Source organism: Pezoporus wallicus, unplaced genomic scaffold, assembly GCF_028554395.1.
Source record: "Pezoporus wallicus isolate ANWC-B61680 ecotype Strahan unplaced genomic scaffold, APGP_CSIRO_Pwel_v1 contig_6566, whole genome shotgun sequence".
NCBI lineage: Eukaryota > Metazoa > Chordata > Aves > Psittaciformes > Psittacidae > Pezoporus > Pezoporus wallicus.
Window position 1 is genome coordinate 966,797 of NW_026638763.1, and position 17,433 is coordinate 984,229.

Here is a 17,433-nt window from a genome sequence, read left to right on the forward strand (position 1 = left end):
GAAGACCCCGTGTCCTTCCAGGTAACTCCCAGTTACAGCCCAGCCATGACGTGCCGTGGTATGGAATACCTCTTTGATCAGTTTGGGTCAGGTGTCCTGTCTCTGCTTCCTCCCGGCTTCCCCTCCTCCCTGGCAGAGCATGAGGCTCACAAAGTCCTTGGTCAGGGTAAACATTACTGAGCAACAACTAAAACCATCAGTGTTATCAGCTCTGTTCCCAGGCTGAAAGTCAAAACACAACGCTGCACCAGCTACCAAAAAGGAGAAAAATTGACTGCTACTACTGAACCCAGGACTCATGCAATTGCTTTTATTTGCCTGTGTAATTTTTAACCTGTGTTTTGTGCATGCCAGAAGAGCAGACACTGAATTTCTACTAGTACTGAGGCAGAGCTGAGGCTCACATTAATTGAAGTTGGGTTAGATGTAATAACTCTAGTAGTACAATAAGGATAGTATAGCAAGACTAATTAGAGTGGCTCAAATAGCAAGAGTGTTCAAGCAACAGCAGCCACTGTATAAACCTGCACCCAGGTTCTTCAAAGGTTTCCTCGGACATGTATCCCACTCAACTCAAGGGCAATCCAACATGTAAAAGCTGCTGCAAAGCTTTGCCTGCATTTCCCTGAGCATCCGAGCTTGCATCACACCGAGCATATGTCTGCCTCTGCCTGCTAGCAGATTGTACCAAATATTTTCCTTTTTGATCGTGGCTGAGCAAACAAACACCATCTGTGGGGCTTGTCAAGGGAAATCCTGGGCTGCTCTGCGCCGATGGGAAAGCAGCCACGTGCATCCATGGGGCCTGACGGTTCTGCCATCCATACTCTGAGACAAGAGCTTTTCTCTGCTCCTCATCTCTGCCCACCCACCAAGTTAAGACCTGGCATTTTGCAAAAACATCTAAATTTTGGCTTTTGTTACAGAAATGCTGGGCCCCATCAAAGGAGACTGCCTGGCAGTGACCCAGGGTGGGGGGACTGCCCTGAGGTGGTGGTAGGCAAAGAGGGCAAGAAGGCTTTTTATTTTTTGGCTCTATACACACAGGTATTTCTTGGACGTATCCATACTGCCAGGGGCATCTTTGAGCATCTTCCAGCCATGCTCAAATCCCTGGCCTGGGTCTGATGGTGATTCTTGGTCCTGCTTGATCTGCTTAGAGCCAGGGGTCTGGGTGCACAGCTGGTGGGGAATGCAAATTATTCCCTGTTCAAACCTTTGTTCCTTTGGAAGGTAAAAATCCTGGGGGGCACTGCTTGATATGGAGGGTCTGTGCCATCAATTTGTGCACCTCACATTCTGGGGAGCTGGGGAGTATCAGCAGCTGAAGCACAAGTGTGCACATGGTCCCCACACTTCCTCCCACTTTGCTCTTCTGCTACTTGCCTTTCTGTCAGAAACCCCTCTTCTCCCTGTTCTGAAAAAAACCAGAAGGATAATCTCAATTTTGTAAAATCCCCCGCTCTTTTGACCCAGCCAGGGATTCATTCTCCTGGGGAGTGACGGGCCCAGCAGATGCAGGTGTGAATTATCTGTCACCTTGGCTGCTTTTCAGCTCGTGTTTCTTCAGTGCCAGGTCCAGAGCCTGTGCTCTGACCAAATCTTTTGTACATGTGCCCCGTGGATTTAGAAATTCACACGGTGAAAGCAGAACTGATGAACCACAGGCTTCTCTGCTGCTGCCTTTAATTAAAAATGCCATGTCTAACACCAGCAGATGTTCCTGTTATCGAGACTCGACTAATAATTTAATGCCGTGTAATGTAATGCTGACTCTGCTGCTTAGTCTGAAAGTGTAATAGACTTTTAAAATTGTTATTATTTCCACTGGGGCTCAAATCCCTCAATATTTGAAATCTTAAAGCTTGCTAGTCTAATGGCCCTAACCAACTACTGCACCAAATAATTAGAGCAGCCCCGTGTCTTTCAAGTCAGCACCAAAGCCCACAATGCCTCTGAAGGCCATGGTGAGCTTGCAGGGCTTTGGGCACACAGCAAAACTAGACCCAGAAGGGAGGGCAAGGAGCAAAGTAAGCCTGTTAAAGGCTTTGTTTGAGACATTTGGGCAAGGAGGGAATTCAAAGCGTGAGGCTGCTCCTTCTCCCATTTTTTTTCTTTCTTCTACAGAAGCAGATCCATCCTGTTGCTTGTTGTGGGCGCTTCACGCATTGGAGCAGGACACCCTTTCCCGGCAGGGGGCAGTAGTTTTGGAAGGTGCTCCATATTCAGGTGGATGAAAAGACAGGGACCCCCTCTTCACAGATGCTTTGGCTCTTTTAACCCACAGGAAAACAATTGACTTGTGAGAACTGAGGGAACTGCTTCCCCCTGCACACTCCATCCCTCTGCACAGTGAATCACGTAACGATTGTGAATTTATTGAAGAACAGCTGGGGAGCTTTGCCTATGAATAAAGTATCAGGTACCGGTGTATTTACATAAAAGGGTCTTTACCAGATGGGCAATGCTTTGAAATGAAGCATGAGGTAGACACAGAATTTCTACCTCCCTCGTCAGCTGAGAAGCTGAGCCCCATCTGTCAGCACGGGCTCAGCTCTGAAGCCCCGCATTGTTTGAAAACCACATTATCAGTTTAGCATGGGGAAGATGATCGCTGCCTCGGTGGGGTGTGGAGTGCCTGCCTTATGCACGTCCCAAATACGACTGTCGCACTCTATCACAGCACTGCTGCAAACACTTTACTGGCTTTCTGTCAGACAACAAATTTATTTTAAACTGTGTGGGCCTTATACTGCCTGGAATGGCTTTACTTGTACTTTAAATACTGCAGAGACCACATTTAGAGATGTATTTCTCACTTCCCTCTGTTCTCTGCATTTTTTTTTTTTTTGCTTCTGACTGTCCAATTGGTTGCAGTAATTCACTGCAAAGGAAGACGTTTCTTAGATTTCCAAGAACGCCAATTCCTTAATCTTTATGAAACTAGGGAGAATGAATCACTTGTGACATTTACATCTTTCTAGAACACAAGTATTAGATGCTGCCAGCACAGGGTGGTGCTTTGCCTCAGTTTAACTTAGTTGTAAATGTTTGTAAATTTGCAAGTAATGTCTCAGCACAATGGAGACTACGTGCACACACATGGATTTATTGAGAGGGACACTAAACATATTACAGCGGGAGGGATGGAAGATGAGGTACTTATCTGTTTTATTGTCCTATACAGTATATATTGGCATCTCATATTTTGTGAACATAAATGCCAGGTTGACTCAAGAGATCTATGGATCAAGTGTTGTTTGTAACCTGAGCTGAACGCTTCAAATTGTGTTAAAGTTTCATCTTGGCAGCAAGGCCTTTGCCATCTTTGGTGCGCCAGGCGCTGCTTCTTTGGAGCACAGGATGATTACACAATGGCTAAGTAAGAGGGAGTAGGATGTGAAGGTTGCATCTGGCAACTGTTCTTTTTTAAGGGTAAAATTAGTGTTTAACTTATTAGTGAGTTTATCCTTGTTTTGGCAGTGTGAGGGAACAGGTCCTGTCCTTATCCCAGCTCCATCTGCTGCAACCCAAGAAAAGGAGCAATGGTGCCCTGTCCAGCTGTGTCCCTTGCTGTCATCCCTCTCCTGCATCCAGATGTTTTTGATGCTTTCACACATGATGGGAAAAGGCACTGTGGAATGTGTCCAGCCCCCACCTTGCTGGGCGTGGGGACAAGCTGCCCTTGGGGCAGGACAGGGCCTAGGGCACCTCTCTCTGCCTGCTTCCTCCGCTAAGATAAGCAAGGAGGATGTTCGCCTGCTGCCTGGGAGCATCCAACACCTACATGTCTCTTAACAAGGTGCAGTTTGCATTTGGTTTTGTTTTACTTCCGTGCTCGCCTCCGTGGCTGTTGTTTCTTTCCTCAGAGCTGCTTCCCTTCATGGGAGAAGGCCTGCTGATCCCCACCACTGGGTACAACAGGCCGTTAGCAAAGGGGACACTGCTTAGTGATATTAACACAGCAGGGGGTTTCCTGAGCGCTAGAAAACAACAGGCTATTACAGAGATACGACTGTACTTTTCACAGCTGGATCCGAGAGCACAGATGCTGCTACTGTGCTGTCGATGACAACAAACAGCCCTCCTCTCCACGCCGATGAAAATGAGATGTGCGTGGATGGGGATGTCTATATCCATGCCTCTTCCTCCAGGCTCTGGAGGGAGATTCTGCAAGGAAATTCTTGTCCTCTGATTCTGCAAGCACAGTGTCACCTGCAAAGGACAGGCTGTTGGTTGACCCTTCACACAGCTCCACAGTTTATCATAGATAAGCATTGGAGTGATGAAGAATGCAGAGAATGCCAAGATGGCATTTGCTGAGGTCAAGCAGGTTAAGAGATATGACAGCATTGACTTAACAAAGGCTGAATATGCCACCATCCAAGTTACATGATAGTGTTTTACCCTGTGACATGATGGCTTGCCCCAGGTGACAGTAGCAAATTTTCCTACATCAACAGAGCACAATTCCCCATCCTGTGCAGTGCTGACCTCCTTGCACCTCCGGCTAATACTAGTAGCAAAGTATTTAACTTTCCATAAAGAAAAGAAAAAATCCCAATTTAAACCATGTCCAGTGTTGAGGGCTATCTGGGGAAACAACTGTCAAAGCAGAAGAGTGTGAAACCTGAAAACTGAAGAATCTCCTTGGAAGACATGGATAACTTGTTAATAAATGTTTTCAGCCCCTATTTAACACCATCTAAGTAGAAGTCCTTCTCTGTAGATGAGGTAAGAGCTGTGGAAAATGTCCCTGTTGTCACCAGTGGTCGAATTAATCCCTCTTGTTCAGGATGCCATGGCAGCATCTTGCTGCTTTCACTTTGCCTCGTGAGCAGGGGCAAGATGAAACCACCCACCAACAGGAAGCAAACGGATGGATAGGCGGGATGAGAAAACATTTCAGATGGGAGGCTGGGACTTGCTCTGATGGCTGCTTTCTGCTACTGCTGCCAACCAAACTGCAGCTCCACACTGCCACGTCCTTTTATGATGAAGTTCCCTCAAAGAATAACTCGCTCGCTTTAATCATGTTTACTCTGAGATTTATGGCTTGATGTTTATTCACTTCTTGACATGAAATGTCAGTAAGCCTGTTATAAATCGCTCTTGGCATTCCTGCTCTATCTTTTATTTGGCTAGGAGTACTTCTACCTGAAAGTGATAAATCCCTGCTATAACTGCTTTATGTACTTCAGTAATTACACTGTGCAGGGATGGCAGGGCTGTGTCTGTGGAGTTACCACCTCAGAAACAGCAACCTGTAAAGAGCTGGAGATTGGGCTGAACCCTGAGGTGCTAATTGGCTGAGGGAAGAAACACTCTCAAAACTCAAAGGAATGGTGATGGGTGAAGAACCTCTGCCAGGCTGAAGGTGGTAAATGGGTGAAAGGAAGAAAATTAGGTGTTTAAAGTTAGGGCGGACCAGCACTGGTGTGGGGCAGGCAGCCTGGCTGAGGACAGAAGACCCTCAGCACCGTAACACTGGGCCCACCTGCCCTTTCTGGGACACATTTGGGCCGGAGATGTTTGTGCTGCATCTGTTCGTTATAGATAACAGGTATTGGAAGGATGTATATAGATGCAACGGACTGGGGTGCTTGCTTGGTGTGGACGCTATTGAATACTTCAAGCTGGCTGGCACCCAACCGGCCATTTACCTCAGCCCGCCATTTACCTCGGCCCTCCCTTCGCCAGTGACCCCGCCCCGCCCCGCCCCGCTCCCGAAGCGCGGTCAAGCGCGGCTTCTCGGGACGAGCATGCGTGTTGGCGGGCATGCGGCCGTCCGCGCTTGCGCAGTGGTGGCAGGCGGGGAATTCGGAGCTGTGGCGACGGCTGCAGGAGATGCGAGAAGCGTTGCGTGGCCGTTCGGGCAACCGGCCGTTTCTGGGTGCCGCCGTTCCCCCCATGGCGCTGCCTGGCCCCGCCTGGGCCTGCACCCGCGCCGCACTGGGGCGGCTGGAGAGAGCGCTGAGCTGCTCTCGCTGGTAATGGTTGCCCTCCTTCTCCTTTCTCCCGCAGCCGGCGAGCTTTGCCGCCGCTGGCGCAGTGTCCCTGGAGGCCGCGTGTGTTTAAAAGTGCCGTGTTTCTCCTTCCTCTGCCTACAGCGCCGGCGTCCTGCGGGAGCCCGTGTCCCTGGGGCAGTGCGAGCACGTCTTCTGCCTGTAAGTAGAGCGGTGCGCCGGGCTCGGCCGCCCGCCTCCCTCCCTCTCCGGCCGCCGGCGCTTCGAAGGGTTTTTCAGGTGCTGGTTTGGGCTTCAGGATTTTGGTCAGGTTGAAGGGAACCCTCACTCTGATGGAGGTGTGTGGGGAGCTTGTCCAGTCCTGGTGGGGTAGGAGGCAAAATTTCCATTTCTTGTAATCTCCCAACTTCCTCTTGCTCCCTTCAAAACGAACAAGAAAGAGCAGTCTGGAAAACGGGGTTTTGGTGTGCTTCAGAGGATTGGTTGTTGCTTGTCATTGCATTGGCATTCTGCTATGTTAATGGATTCACTCATTCATATCTGCCACTGTAACTGTTCCTGTATTCATGTCCATCCGAACATGAGAGCAGTTAAAAATTGCTAAATTAGAAGCATCCTGCCAGTGGGACAGTTCTGAGGAGGCAGTAGTCACTTGGCCTCTCTTAAAACAGCTCACTGCAACATTGGTACAGTCAGAATCTGAAATGTTCATGCTCCAGAACCTGATATGGGGAAGCCACTGGATGGAACCTTCTGGCTGTCGTGTATGCCACTGCTGTTCATGGCATGCAAATGCAAACATGGGGAATTAAAAGTTCAGTCATGTATCTTGAACAGTTTCTTTGGACAGTACAGATGGGATGGAGAGGATAGGCCCTTTCAAACTTCTGCTTGTAAGCCAGTCTAGATACCTTTTTCTCTTGTTACTACTGTAGTCACTGTGTCAGTAAAAGCAGAATGAAGTCCTGCCTTCCTGCCAGCATTCTATTCACTCCCTGTCTTTGGCTGCATCTTACTTAGAGGAGCTTTAAGTGTTGAAGGCCCGAAGAGTAAAATACTTGCTTTTTATGGAGTAACTGATAGTGGGACAGATGCCCTCAGCATCCCTTTCTCTGGTATAGATATATTAAAAGATGGACAAATTTATTTTAATACAGACATGTGAGTTCTTTCCCAGCCTTGGCCATCAATTGCTGTAGAAGATTGTGCCACCTGAAGCAAATTTTGTTATTTGTACTTGGAGAAATAACCCCCAGAAGCTTGTACAAGTTATTTATAAATATATTCTTATCTACGTTATAAAATACCTTATAATTATCCCCCCCCCCCGTATAGTGTGGATTGAGGGAGGGTAATGCAAGAGTGACTTAATAAACACGACTGTTTAGTTGTTGGGTATCTAAGGCCTTGTGGTTTTATTTTGAATATACACACCCCCAGTGTGTTCTAAGTGACAGACTTAAAACACCTACTGTTTGTTGAAGGATTTTTAGTTATGCTTTTGTGAGTTTGGGGTTTTTTATTTTTATTTTCTAAGAAAAAAAATTGATGCAGTTTGCAGTGATGAGACTGGAAAGAGTAGCTAATATGAATGTTAAGCACTCATTAACAGCTATTTCTTACTCCAGGAAGAGAGTTTATTTGCTCTTACCAAGTTGCTGTTATGCCTTCTCTCTTCTCATTTGCATTCCTGAGCTTTTAGTCATTAACATAATGTGTCCTTTGATGATTGAGTCTTGGATAGGGGCTATTTTTTTAAATAAACCTAAGGAAATTTAGATTAATTTGTTTACAAGCAAGTTCGGTATAACATGGATTAAATCTGCAGTATTCTGACCCGAACTGATTTGATTTCAGTGCTGAAGACAGGCATTTATTAATATGCCCAGGAAGGAGTGGAGTGAATGGCTGAAGCTGGCTTCTGATATATGCAATAAAATATGTGAAGCTAATGAACTTCAATAATCGGGTCACACGTAATGTAACTGGTTCTCCCTCAGCATGGGTTGTATTATGGACAGGGATATTTATTAAGATCAGTTTCTGCAGTTTTGTCTGAGTAACTCTACTAAGTTAGTTACAGTCATTATCCATTAACTATAAAAACCCAGCAGCTAGATGTAATTAGGAAATGTCATGGTATAAAAGTCGTTCTGCATTTCCTTTGCACTACCTTTTACAGATGGAAATCTGAGGCCAGCTTTCCTAGAGAATGAGCCCTGGTTGGTTCTTTGCTCCAAGTGATTTATCAATGTCATGTAGAGTATATCAAAGCCAAGAATGGTACTTCAGTCTCCTGATCATAGCAGTGTCTCAACCCCAAGGTCCTTTGCTGGTTAAGAGCAGGCTGGTAAAAGCACAAAACACACCTAGCAGCAGTTTTTACATAGCAAATTTCCTGTCTTGAATTTAACTGAAGACATGATGCTTTTGTGGTGCTTGAGGGAGAGATGCCAGCGTAGAGAACAGATCTGAAAATAATGCTTCACTTAAGAAAAGTGATGGTAGTTGTAACTGGTATTGTTCACTCATACAGTACTAGTTTTGGGGTGAAAGACTGTCAGCTTTCAAGCTGACTATGTGTTAAGAGTCTAGGTGTACAGACTTTGATCTTCCTCTCCAAATAGCGGTGCCTTGATATTACTTGCATTCTGTTCCTCCGAATGTTTAACATGTTCTGCTCGCATTTAACGTTATGCCTTTGGCTAGAATTGTGTGTGCTACATGATAGTAAGGTAACAGATTTTTGAAATTAATTCAGTCTTGGGTATTTGAAATCATAAGCTGTGTTTAATAGGATAGATTGGAGTTGAGAAGTAACAATGTCCCTTGAATGTTGCAGTTTGGGTGACAAATCATATGGTATTCTCACTAGACTAATCAAACAAATAAAAGATTTTAGGCTCACATGGGAAGACAAGTATTACTAAGAAGCAACAAGTGTTAAATGACCTTTACTGAGTAAATGTTTGCCCACCCACCTCACCTTGATCATTTCCTGATACAAATGCTCTGAAAAAGTGATGTAATACTCTGCTCACCTGCAGATCCTGTGGGACTACTTGCAGAAAAGAGTTCAGAAATGTGAAACTTCACAGTATCAAGAAAATTTTAAGTAAAAAAAATGCAAATGATAGTTTACTGTGGGTTGTCTTTCTGTTACTTGCTTAAAAATGAGGCTGCAAAATAGCCCTACCATTAGCTGAGGTTAGAATGATGCACAGTTTTGATACTTCAAGCCTAATTGTAATCTGGAGACAAAACAGCAATGGAGCATACCTTGAAAATTTGGATCAGTTAGTTAGTGGGAGTTACAAGATATGTCTTCACGCATTCAAAATAACTTTCATTCAGTGTCCTGATGAGGCTCTGGGCTTGGCTTGCTTGATTATGAATTTTCACTTGCTGTAATAAATATGTCCTCTCCTCTATTTGTGACTAACTCCTGTGGGCTTTACAGTAGTGATTTGTCAATGCGTAAATAAGAGATTCTTGTTGAGCATTTGGGTATGAAAAGGTTGATAGTGAGTACAGTAGATAACTTATGCTGAATAATGGATTGTCACATTTGACTTTCAGATCTTGTGTGGGTGACTGTGTTGGCATAGAATGCCCAGTGTGCCACATGCCAGCGTGGGTGCAAGATGCACAGATAAACCGTCAACTTGATAACGTGATTCAGCTTTGCAGCAGGCTGCGGCATCTCCTGGGTGTGGACACCTCAGGTAAGAGCAAACCTGGGTCTCTGACTGCTAGTGGATCCAGACCACTCTGTTTCATTTCAGAGGCTTGCTAGAGAATGAGTAGTGCAGCCCTGTTTAACATTCTGAAAGGATGTTCTGAATCATGTTTGGGAAACTTGATTTGAAGAGAACTGTCTGTATGGATTGCTTGTTCTTTGAATCTATGTTACTAAAAACTCCGCATGAGTGGCTTAGTCCATAATTCATTAGAATCTGTCTTCCAAAATTAGACAAAAGTGGGATAGATTCACAAGTCACGTAGCAGTTAGTTGCACAAATCAGGGGCACAAGTTGTCATGTCCTGTGCTTCAGGGGAGCACAAATGTGTAATGTTCTGCAGTGTAAATATCTCTGGGGGGACATGTATTCTCTCGCCTTTCCTCCTTTTGTGTATTTGTGCACTGAGGCATGTGTCCTGTCCCAGTAGTTTTCAGTTTAGGGTTTTTGCACATGGAACAATTATCTGTGTGTCTTGCCTAAAGATGAAGAAAGCAAGTCTTAACTCATTTATTTGCTCGTCTCTACCAATCGGCTAGTCTGCTACAACGGAATTTTGTCATTGCTGACTGTGCTAGAAGATTGTGGAGATTGTACTCTGGGAATTCGTCTCTCTATGAAATTTTAAGCTGATTGTCAAAGTAGGAAAAAGCTAAGTGAAATAAGCATAGGTGAAAGTATGTCTCTTCTGCAAGCTCAGAGAGCATTTTATGTAATACTAACTTTTAGAAAACATTAATTTAGCTATCAGATACAGAAAGTTATTTTTCCTTCATTGTTGCTTCCTAATATATTTGTCTAAATTAAAGATTCTTTTTCTAAATCTAATCCCATCAGCACCTTCATGATCATTTATGGGGTAGCTTTTTATTGACATGAAAATGTATTTAAGTGAAGAGGCTGGAAGCCTATGTCCAACTCTAAAGGAATACATTCTCTATAGATAGAAAATCCTATGGTGATTAAATCTTCTGGAGGATAGAAATACAGATGATGGCTTAAACAGGATTTCAGGGAAGCATTTTAAGTGGTGAAGGCTTTTAAAAACATATTTGGAAGAGAATCTCGGAGAGGAGCTCATTGTGATGCTATAGAAGTATTTGAAATGTAACATGGTCATATTATTGATACTAATTAGATGCTTTGGAAGACTTACAGGTGGACTATCTCTTAAAAATTGGTCTGATGTTTTACTGCACTAGAAGTTGAATAATACACTTGATCCCATGGTTCCTCTAAAATAAAGTTTGCATGATGTGGCTAAACCACAGAACAAATGAGGCGATTCTTCTCATTCCTTCTTCTGACTTAAAAGGAGCTTAAGTTATGAAACAATGTGGAAATTACTTTCCATAACTTGTAGTCTTTACAGTGTCTTAAGGATTAATGGCCTTTTGGGTATTTCAGACTGTGGTTGAAGGGAAAACCTCCTGAGTTGATTGGTCACTGTAAGGAATGATTTGGATACCCAAGGATATGGGCATGCCCCTTAGAACAGCCAGTTATGTGCTGTACTATGGCAAATCACAGAATGCTGTAGCTTTAGAGATTTTGAGAGCAAATCTGTTTGATATTTTGTCGCTCGTCTCTGGCAAATCTGTCACCTCCCATAGATGTATGTCTTGAACTTAATGTATACAAAGTGAAATATGTTTGAGTTGGGAGAATCGGGGCCTCTCTTGCTAAGGAATTGCTTTCATATTCTATAAGCACTGTATTTTTGCCACAATCCTGTCAACAGTAATTTCTTTTTTGTTAGAAGGTCAGAAATTGTATTTTCTGTTCCAGTAAAGAGACTGAAAAATCAATGTCTGTGGAAGAAAGGAAGAGAAGCAGTTGAAAAAGGAATATTTCCATATATTGTTTTATATCCCTTTTGCATATTTATATGTCTTGTTTTGAGACAGTTGTGGCTTGTCTCAAGGGTTCTGTTTGAGATCCTTGTTGACACTGAGGTTTCTAATACAAATGCATTGTACTGTCTACAATAGCCCTAGTGAACACAGCAAGTGTGTGTGTTGTCTTTAAAAACCTACAGAACTGCAGTGACTGAAGAGGATAGGGTTAAAGTCACCTGTTGAATATTTCGAGTATAAAAATCCCTGTACCCTGAAATCCCACAGTAGATCTGAGAGGGATCTTGCTTTGTACTCCATTGGGATAAGCATAGCTTATTATAGGCTGTGTGTGCACTCTAAAAAGCAGCAGCAAGTAACTCGGAAAAGACTGCATAAACCAGCTAATACTTTCCCTTTAAATTAAAGGGAAGCACAGCAAATGACAGTACAGAATAGCACTGGGGTGACTGATGGGGAATTGGCAAGTAATTTCCTACCTGAAACTGGCTAGAAAATGCAAGCTATTGGTAGCAAATGCTGAGTCTCAAAATTAATTCACTTGTTTATACCCTTAGTCTGTGGGAAGGGCTGCCTGACCTTTTCATTGCCTAGCTAGTACCTTTGTGAGGGTAATAGCAAGCTAACTGCCTAGCAGGCTTCATAGATGGGATGTCTGCACCTCAAAACCCTTAGCTCTAATTTTGTAGAATCCAAGCCATCTTGAGAATTGAAGTTGTTGGGATGATAGGCTTAATAGGTGGGTAATTGGTTGAATCGTGGACATAGCGTGTAAGTATAGTTGAGGTGAAGAAGGTTGATTTACAGTTGTGATTTTGCAAGTGAATTTCTGAATACTTCGGTAGATTTTTCTATGCGATGTTCTTTAAAAAAAAGACATTGTTTTAAATATTCACAACAACCATTTATAGATTATTTTTACCTTATTAATAACATAATCTGCTTCAGTCAAGTGTTTCCTCTCCTCATACAGAGCTAGATCTTGCAGGTGTTGGTCAGAGCTTCCTAAGGTCATGCTGATGCAGGTGGACAGTGGGAGAGGTTAACTTTTGAATAGCCTTTATAATATCATAACTTAGTTTCACATTTACTGATGTGGAAGGAAAGATGTTGAACTCCTGTTGTAACAGATTACATTGTATTTCCATGTATGTTACGACATTTTTCATAATAGCTCAAGATGAGGTTTTGAATGGCTGGAATTTCTCTTCTTTTTCCCTGTGTTGAATACTTAAGGTGCAAAATAATAATTCTTTAGTGAAGGCACTAATGTTGCACAGATGGTACCAAAGCACTTCCTTTGATTTTTAATAAGGGACTAGTTTGTCAAAGAGATTTCTCAACTTCTGTTCTGAAACCCATAATAGAGCATAATTTGGAAGGCACACAATATGCATCATTATATTCTTTTGATGCAGATTAATGATAGCTAAACCACATTTTCTAATTGCTCCTTTTTTCCCCCTGCTCTAGCCTGTTACTGCACTACAGCAGAACTTAACAGATGTAACTCTAGTTGCAGGGCACTGTGTTATCTCCTAGTATTTTTGTCTACTCTCAAGCCTTTTAACACTTCAGAAGTTCAACTCTGTTAAACGTCAGCATTAAAAAACTTTCGCTTATTGTGTGCAAATCAGTAATTTATAAAGAATTCAGTTATTAGTTTATGTATATGAATGTTATATTTAGTAGCTAATGGAGAGTAAATTTACTGCATGTATTATAGGCTGATTCCAATACTGTTGTTGTGAATACTCTTTATACTATTGCAAATGGTTAAAATCTAGAATTAGCAAGGCATGTTTTACTGATTTATCTTGTCTCAATGCATCTCTAAAAATTTTGAGAGGATGCTTCTTAGGTATTAAAAAGAACAAATCTTAATCATATATAGTCATTTTTTTCATTCCAGTTGAGACAATCTCTGGCTTCCAACTTGGAGACAACAAAGAATTCCTTTGGATTGATTTTTTTCAAAGAGCAGTTTTTCCTGGAGGTAGTTTAACTGAATGCACTTAGCTACCAGATAATACCCTCTTCATATAAATTAGCATTTACATGATAAGCCATAAGAACTTCCTTTCAGCTTCTTAGCACTGTGTCTCCTCTCTTTTTCACAGCACTGGGTGCATCAAAGGATTAAATTTTCAGGTAGTGTAGATTGGCCATTTGTCCTTATTGCTTCTACACCTTACCTTGTACATTTTGGAAATGGAGGAAAAGAGCAGCAGAGGCTTAAGAATAATGTTTTTCTGTGGTGCTAGGCAGAACTGTTCAGGTGAAGTTTATGTTAGCTACAGAGTATTCCAACAGATGGAGTCATTGAAGAATAGCTGAGACATTTTCTGCCACTCCCTGGCAGAAACTGCAGTTTGTCCCCCAGTTGGTCATGAAGATGCTCTGCGTGGCCTCTTGATATGACAGATCTCTTCTGCAGTATGCATGGCCTTTTAATCACATTCATGGCCTCCCTGTGCTAAGACATCCAACATATTCTTACACCTGAAGTAGTTGCATGTGAGGAAGAATAATCCTGGGAAAGTATTTATTTCAGCAGGTTTTTAATAACCTGACTAGTAAGTCCTTGCTGAGCGACCAGTAATGAACAATCAGTTTAAGAACCCTTGTGTTTAAATTCTCACAAGCTTCCTTGCTGCCAGAAGTGGCATATACATAGCTTCCAGTGTAAATACTTCATTGTGTTATGCTGCTTTAAATCACACTTCTGAAAGACAGTGCTTTTACTTGAATTTGTCACTTGGACTTTAAAGTCTTACTGTGCTATGCACATCAAAAAGAATTCCAGCCATTGCAAAATTGTTGCTCAAATTACTTTTGTAAGCTGATTTTATTCTACTCTTTACTTGGATATGACTGATGGTTCTAGCAAGGTAAATATTTTAGAAGGAAATCTGCTAGTTCTGTAAACAGTGAAGGCAAGACAAGTAAATAGTAACTGTGGTTTATGTTTTGCATCTGTTTGCAATCAAGCTCTTCCTTTTTTTAGATGTGATTGTCAGAATGAAATTGGGTAGGATGTCTTTCTGAAGGCTAGCTAGTTATGAGATTTCGGTCTCAATTTCAGTGCTTTTTTTATCTCTGCAACAAGCCCAGCTCTACAGAAAAACCAAATACCTGCAGTTCTGTACTACTTTATCTTTAGATACCTAAATGATTGATTAGCTAGCCTCAAGCTATATTCTTATAGATACTTTTGGTCTGATGCCTTACTTACAGTCTTCTAGTTATATCTCCTAATACGCAGGGTATTTTAATTCAAGTGGGAAGTAGGGTAATTTAAATCAAGACTGAGGAAACATTTAACCTTGAAATACTGCTTTAAAAGAAAATAACATTTATTTTGGTGTTATTAGCTACACAGTTCTGAGTGAGATTTCAAGCATTTTTTTTTTTTGTGGCTAAGGGATTGGGACTACTCTGCTATCTGTGAGTTTGTCACAGCTTACTGTGAAAACAGGCTATAGTTACTAACACCACAAATGGAAGAGAAGGTGTGGAGAAAACAAATTATCTGTAGAAAGTTAATGCACTGAAGTGAAAGTAATCTATTGTTGCAGTCAGTGTCTGTCACTTTTAATAATGGAGACTTTGTATAGTTTATTTCAAGAATGTTTGAATCTTGGTCTTAGTTCTGTTTAAAAAAAAAATCACCCTACTTGCCTCACTAGGCAATATTAATATTGGTTTTGTGTTTGATTACTATAAATTACCAAGACTTTTGTGAATGGTGGTTCCTGATGCTGGAGGCAACAGGAAGAATGAGTTTTGTGTTGACTTTGGAGGACTCGTCCAAGTAACCTAAAATAACTTTTTGAGGAGGAGTCTGTAAAAAATCTGTCAGTTCTTTTGCACTGAGTTGTTGTCAAATTAAATTAATGTCTAACTTAGATCACTTGATGTTCCTTAATTTATTCTTAAACCATTGAGAACACCATTTATAGCCCTTGGTCTCAACTGTTATTTCATGCACTGGGAGTACAGGATATTCCTCTCTCATCTTGGTTATTGATTTGTAATTTGCTGGATGATGTGACTTATAAAATTGCTTCACCACATATTTAAAGAAAATGTTTGAGATGATCAAAAGGTTTAGCTTTGTTGGAATTATTTACTACCAAAGGGTAAGTGATCCAATGACATGACACAATTTCTTAGAGTTTTTTTTTCTATATATCATCTGCTGTATCTGTGGAATCAGTCAGAATTTCTCAGGAATGTTCAACATTCTTATAAGGATGTTATATTTGCTTGCTTGCTTGCAGTTATTCTATCCTGTTCATCTTCAGATAACTGTTAACATATTTTTTGGAACATTCTTTCCACTTTTTTGTGTGTGCACAGGCCGCTTTGATAAACCTATTTCTGAGGAAACCTCAGTAGGAGAACCAGCTTCTCTCCTTTCTCTAACCTGGGCAGAAATCTGTGTGCATGCGGTGTTGTGAACCTGGACTATTGAAGGAATTTCTCTATCAGTGCTCGCTTGCCTAGTGGGTAGCTTTAGCTGCACTGGGATCTCTGAGCTCCAGAGTGGCATGTGACCTTGCCAGCTGTTTTAAAGCCATTACATGTGTTCTTTTCAGAAGAAATGAAGGCACTCATAGGTTGCAGTTAGTAACACTTCATCAGTTATTACAGTTATTCTGATTTTTTTAATCTTTGCAATGTTCTACTGAAGAGTACTCTAAATTTTTCCTCTTCCCTGCTGCACTTAGATTCGACAGAAGGTATGTCCACACCAACTAACTCAAATGTTGGACAAAAGAATAAGAAGGAAAAGATAAAAATGTGGTTCAGCCCAAGAAGTAGGAAGATTCGATGCATTGTGAATAAGAGTCACTCTAAGACTAAAAGCGATGACCTTTTTCAAGATAAGTCTTCAGTTTACGATTTCATTTCTTCCCCTCCCCATGAAAAGCCCTCCACCCTGATAAAAAAGCCAACACAGAAACAGAGTAAGAAGATGAAGAAGAAGCGTCTAGCAGACATAAACAAAGTGTGGAGCTTAGAGAAGCCTGAGCAGAAAGGAAGAGTTGAGGAGAAGACTCCTAAGGAGAAGTGTGTGACCATCTGCAGTCAGCCAGTAGTCCTGTACACTTCAGAATCGAATAGCCCTGAAGAGACAGTCCATCAGCAGTCTGTAAAGGAAGCTGACTCCAGCAGAAATACAGAAAATGTGGAAATACTGCCACATGTAAAATCCTCAGGAAACAGAGATAATAGTGAGGTTGTGTGCCTTCCACAAGTCAACAAGGAAAAAAAATTTAGTGCAGAGACATCACTGTCAATAGAAAATGAAGCTATGCCTTTAAAACGCGAAAGGGAGCAATCCAGACTTCCAGTTGCTTCTCAGTGTAAAAGACCAAGAAGAACTGAGAGGAGCATTATTGGGAAATCAGTCAATCAGGCAGATTGCTTAGAGGAGTTGCCTCGGGATAGCCCCATCTCCCCAGTGACTGAACACAAGACACCAGTTCAGGTTTCTTCCCCTGTATCCAAACTCACTGACATCGTCATGAAGACAAGTAGTTCTGCAGTCTCTCAAACAATAATTAGTCCTTCAGAATCTCCCTCTACTCCATCTACTTCTAAGACTTGTAATCTAGTAGGAATACCACACAGTCCTGTGTTGAAGTCGCCTGGTGGTAACGCAATTGCCAGAAGAAATTACAAAGGAGAGACTTTACTCCATGTTGCTTCCATCAAGGTAGGATCATTATCTTCTAGTTCAACTTTAAATAGAGGTTTGAAAAGACAATGTTGTGTTAAAAATATCCTGGAAACTAGTTACTTGAGTACATCCTATTTTTGCGGGGAAGGAGGGGAGGAAATACCATTTTCTGGTCTTCTAGA

At 42.0% G+C, this 17,433-nt stretch overlaps 1 protein-coding gene across 1 annotated transcript in view; it reads left to right on the plus strand.

The window, feature by feature from the left end:
* Window positions 1–5,847: 5,847 nt before the first annotated feature.
* Window positions 5,848–17,433, plus strand: part of BARD1 (BRCA1 associated RING domain 1) — a 46,492-nt gene continuing 34,906 nt past the window's right edge. The window contains exons 1-4 of the mRNA XM_057412370.1: window positions 5,848–5,990; window positions 6,111–6,167; window positions 9,546–9,691; window positions 16,296–17,287. Coding sequence (XP_057268353.1) covers window positions 5,848–5,990; window positions 6,111–6,167; window positions 9,546–9,691; window positions 16,296–17,287 — 1,338 coding nt within the window. The remainder of the gene's footprint in view (window positions 5,991–6,110; window positions 6,168–9,545; window positions 9,692–16,295; window positions 17,288–17,433) is intronic.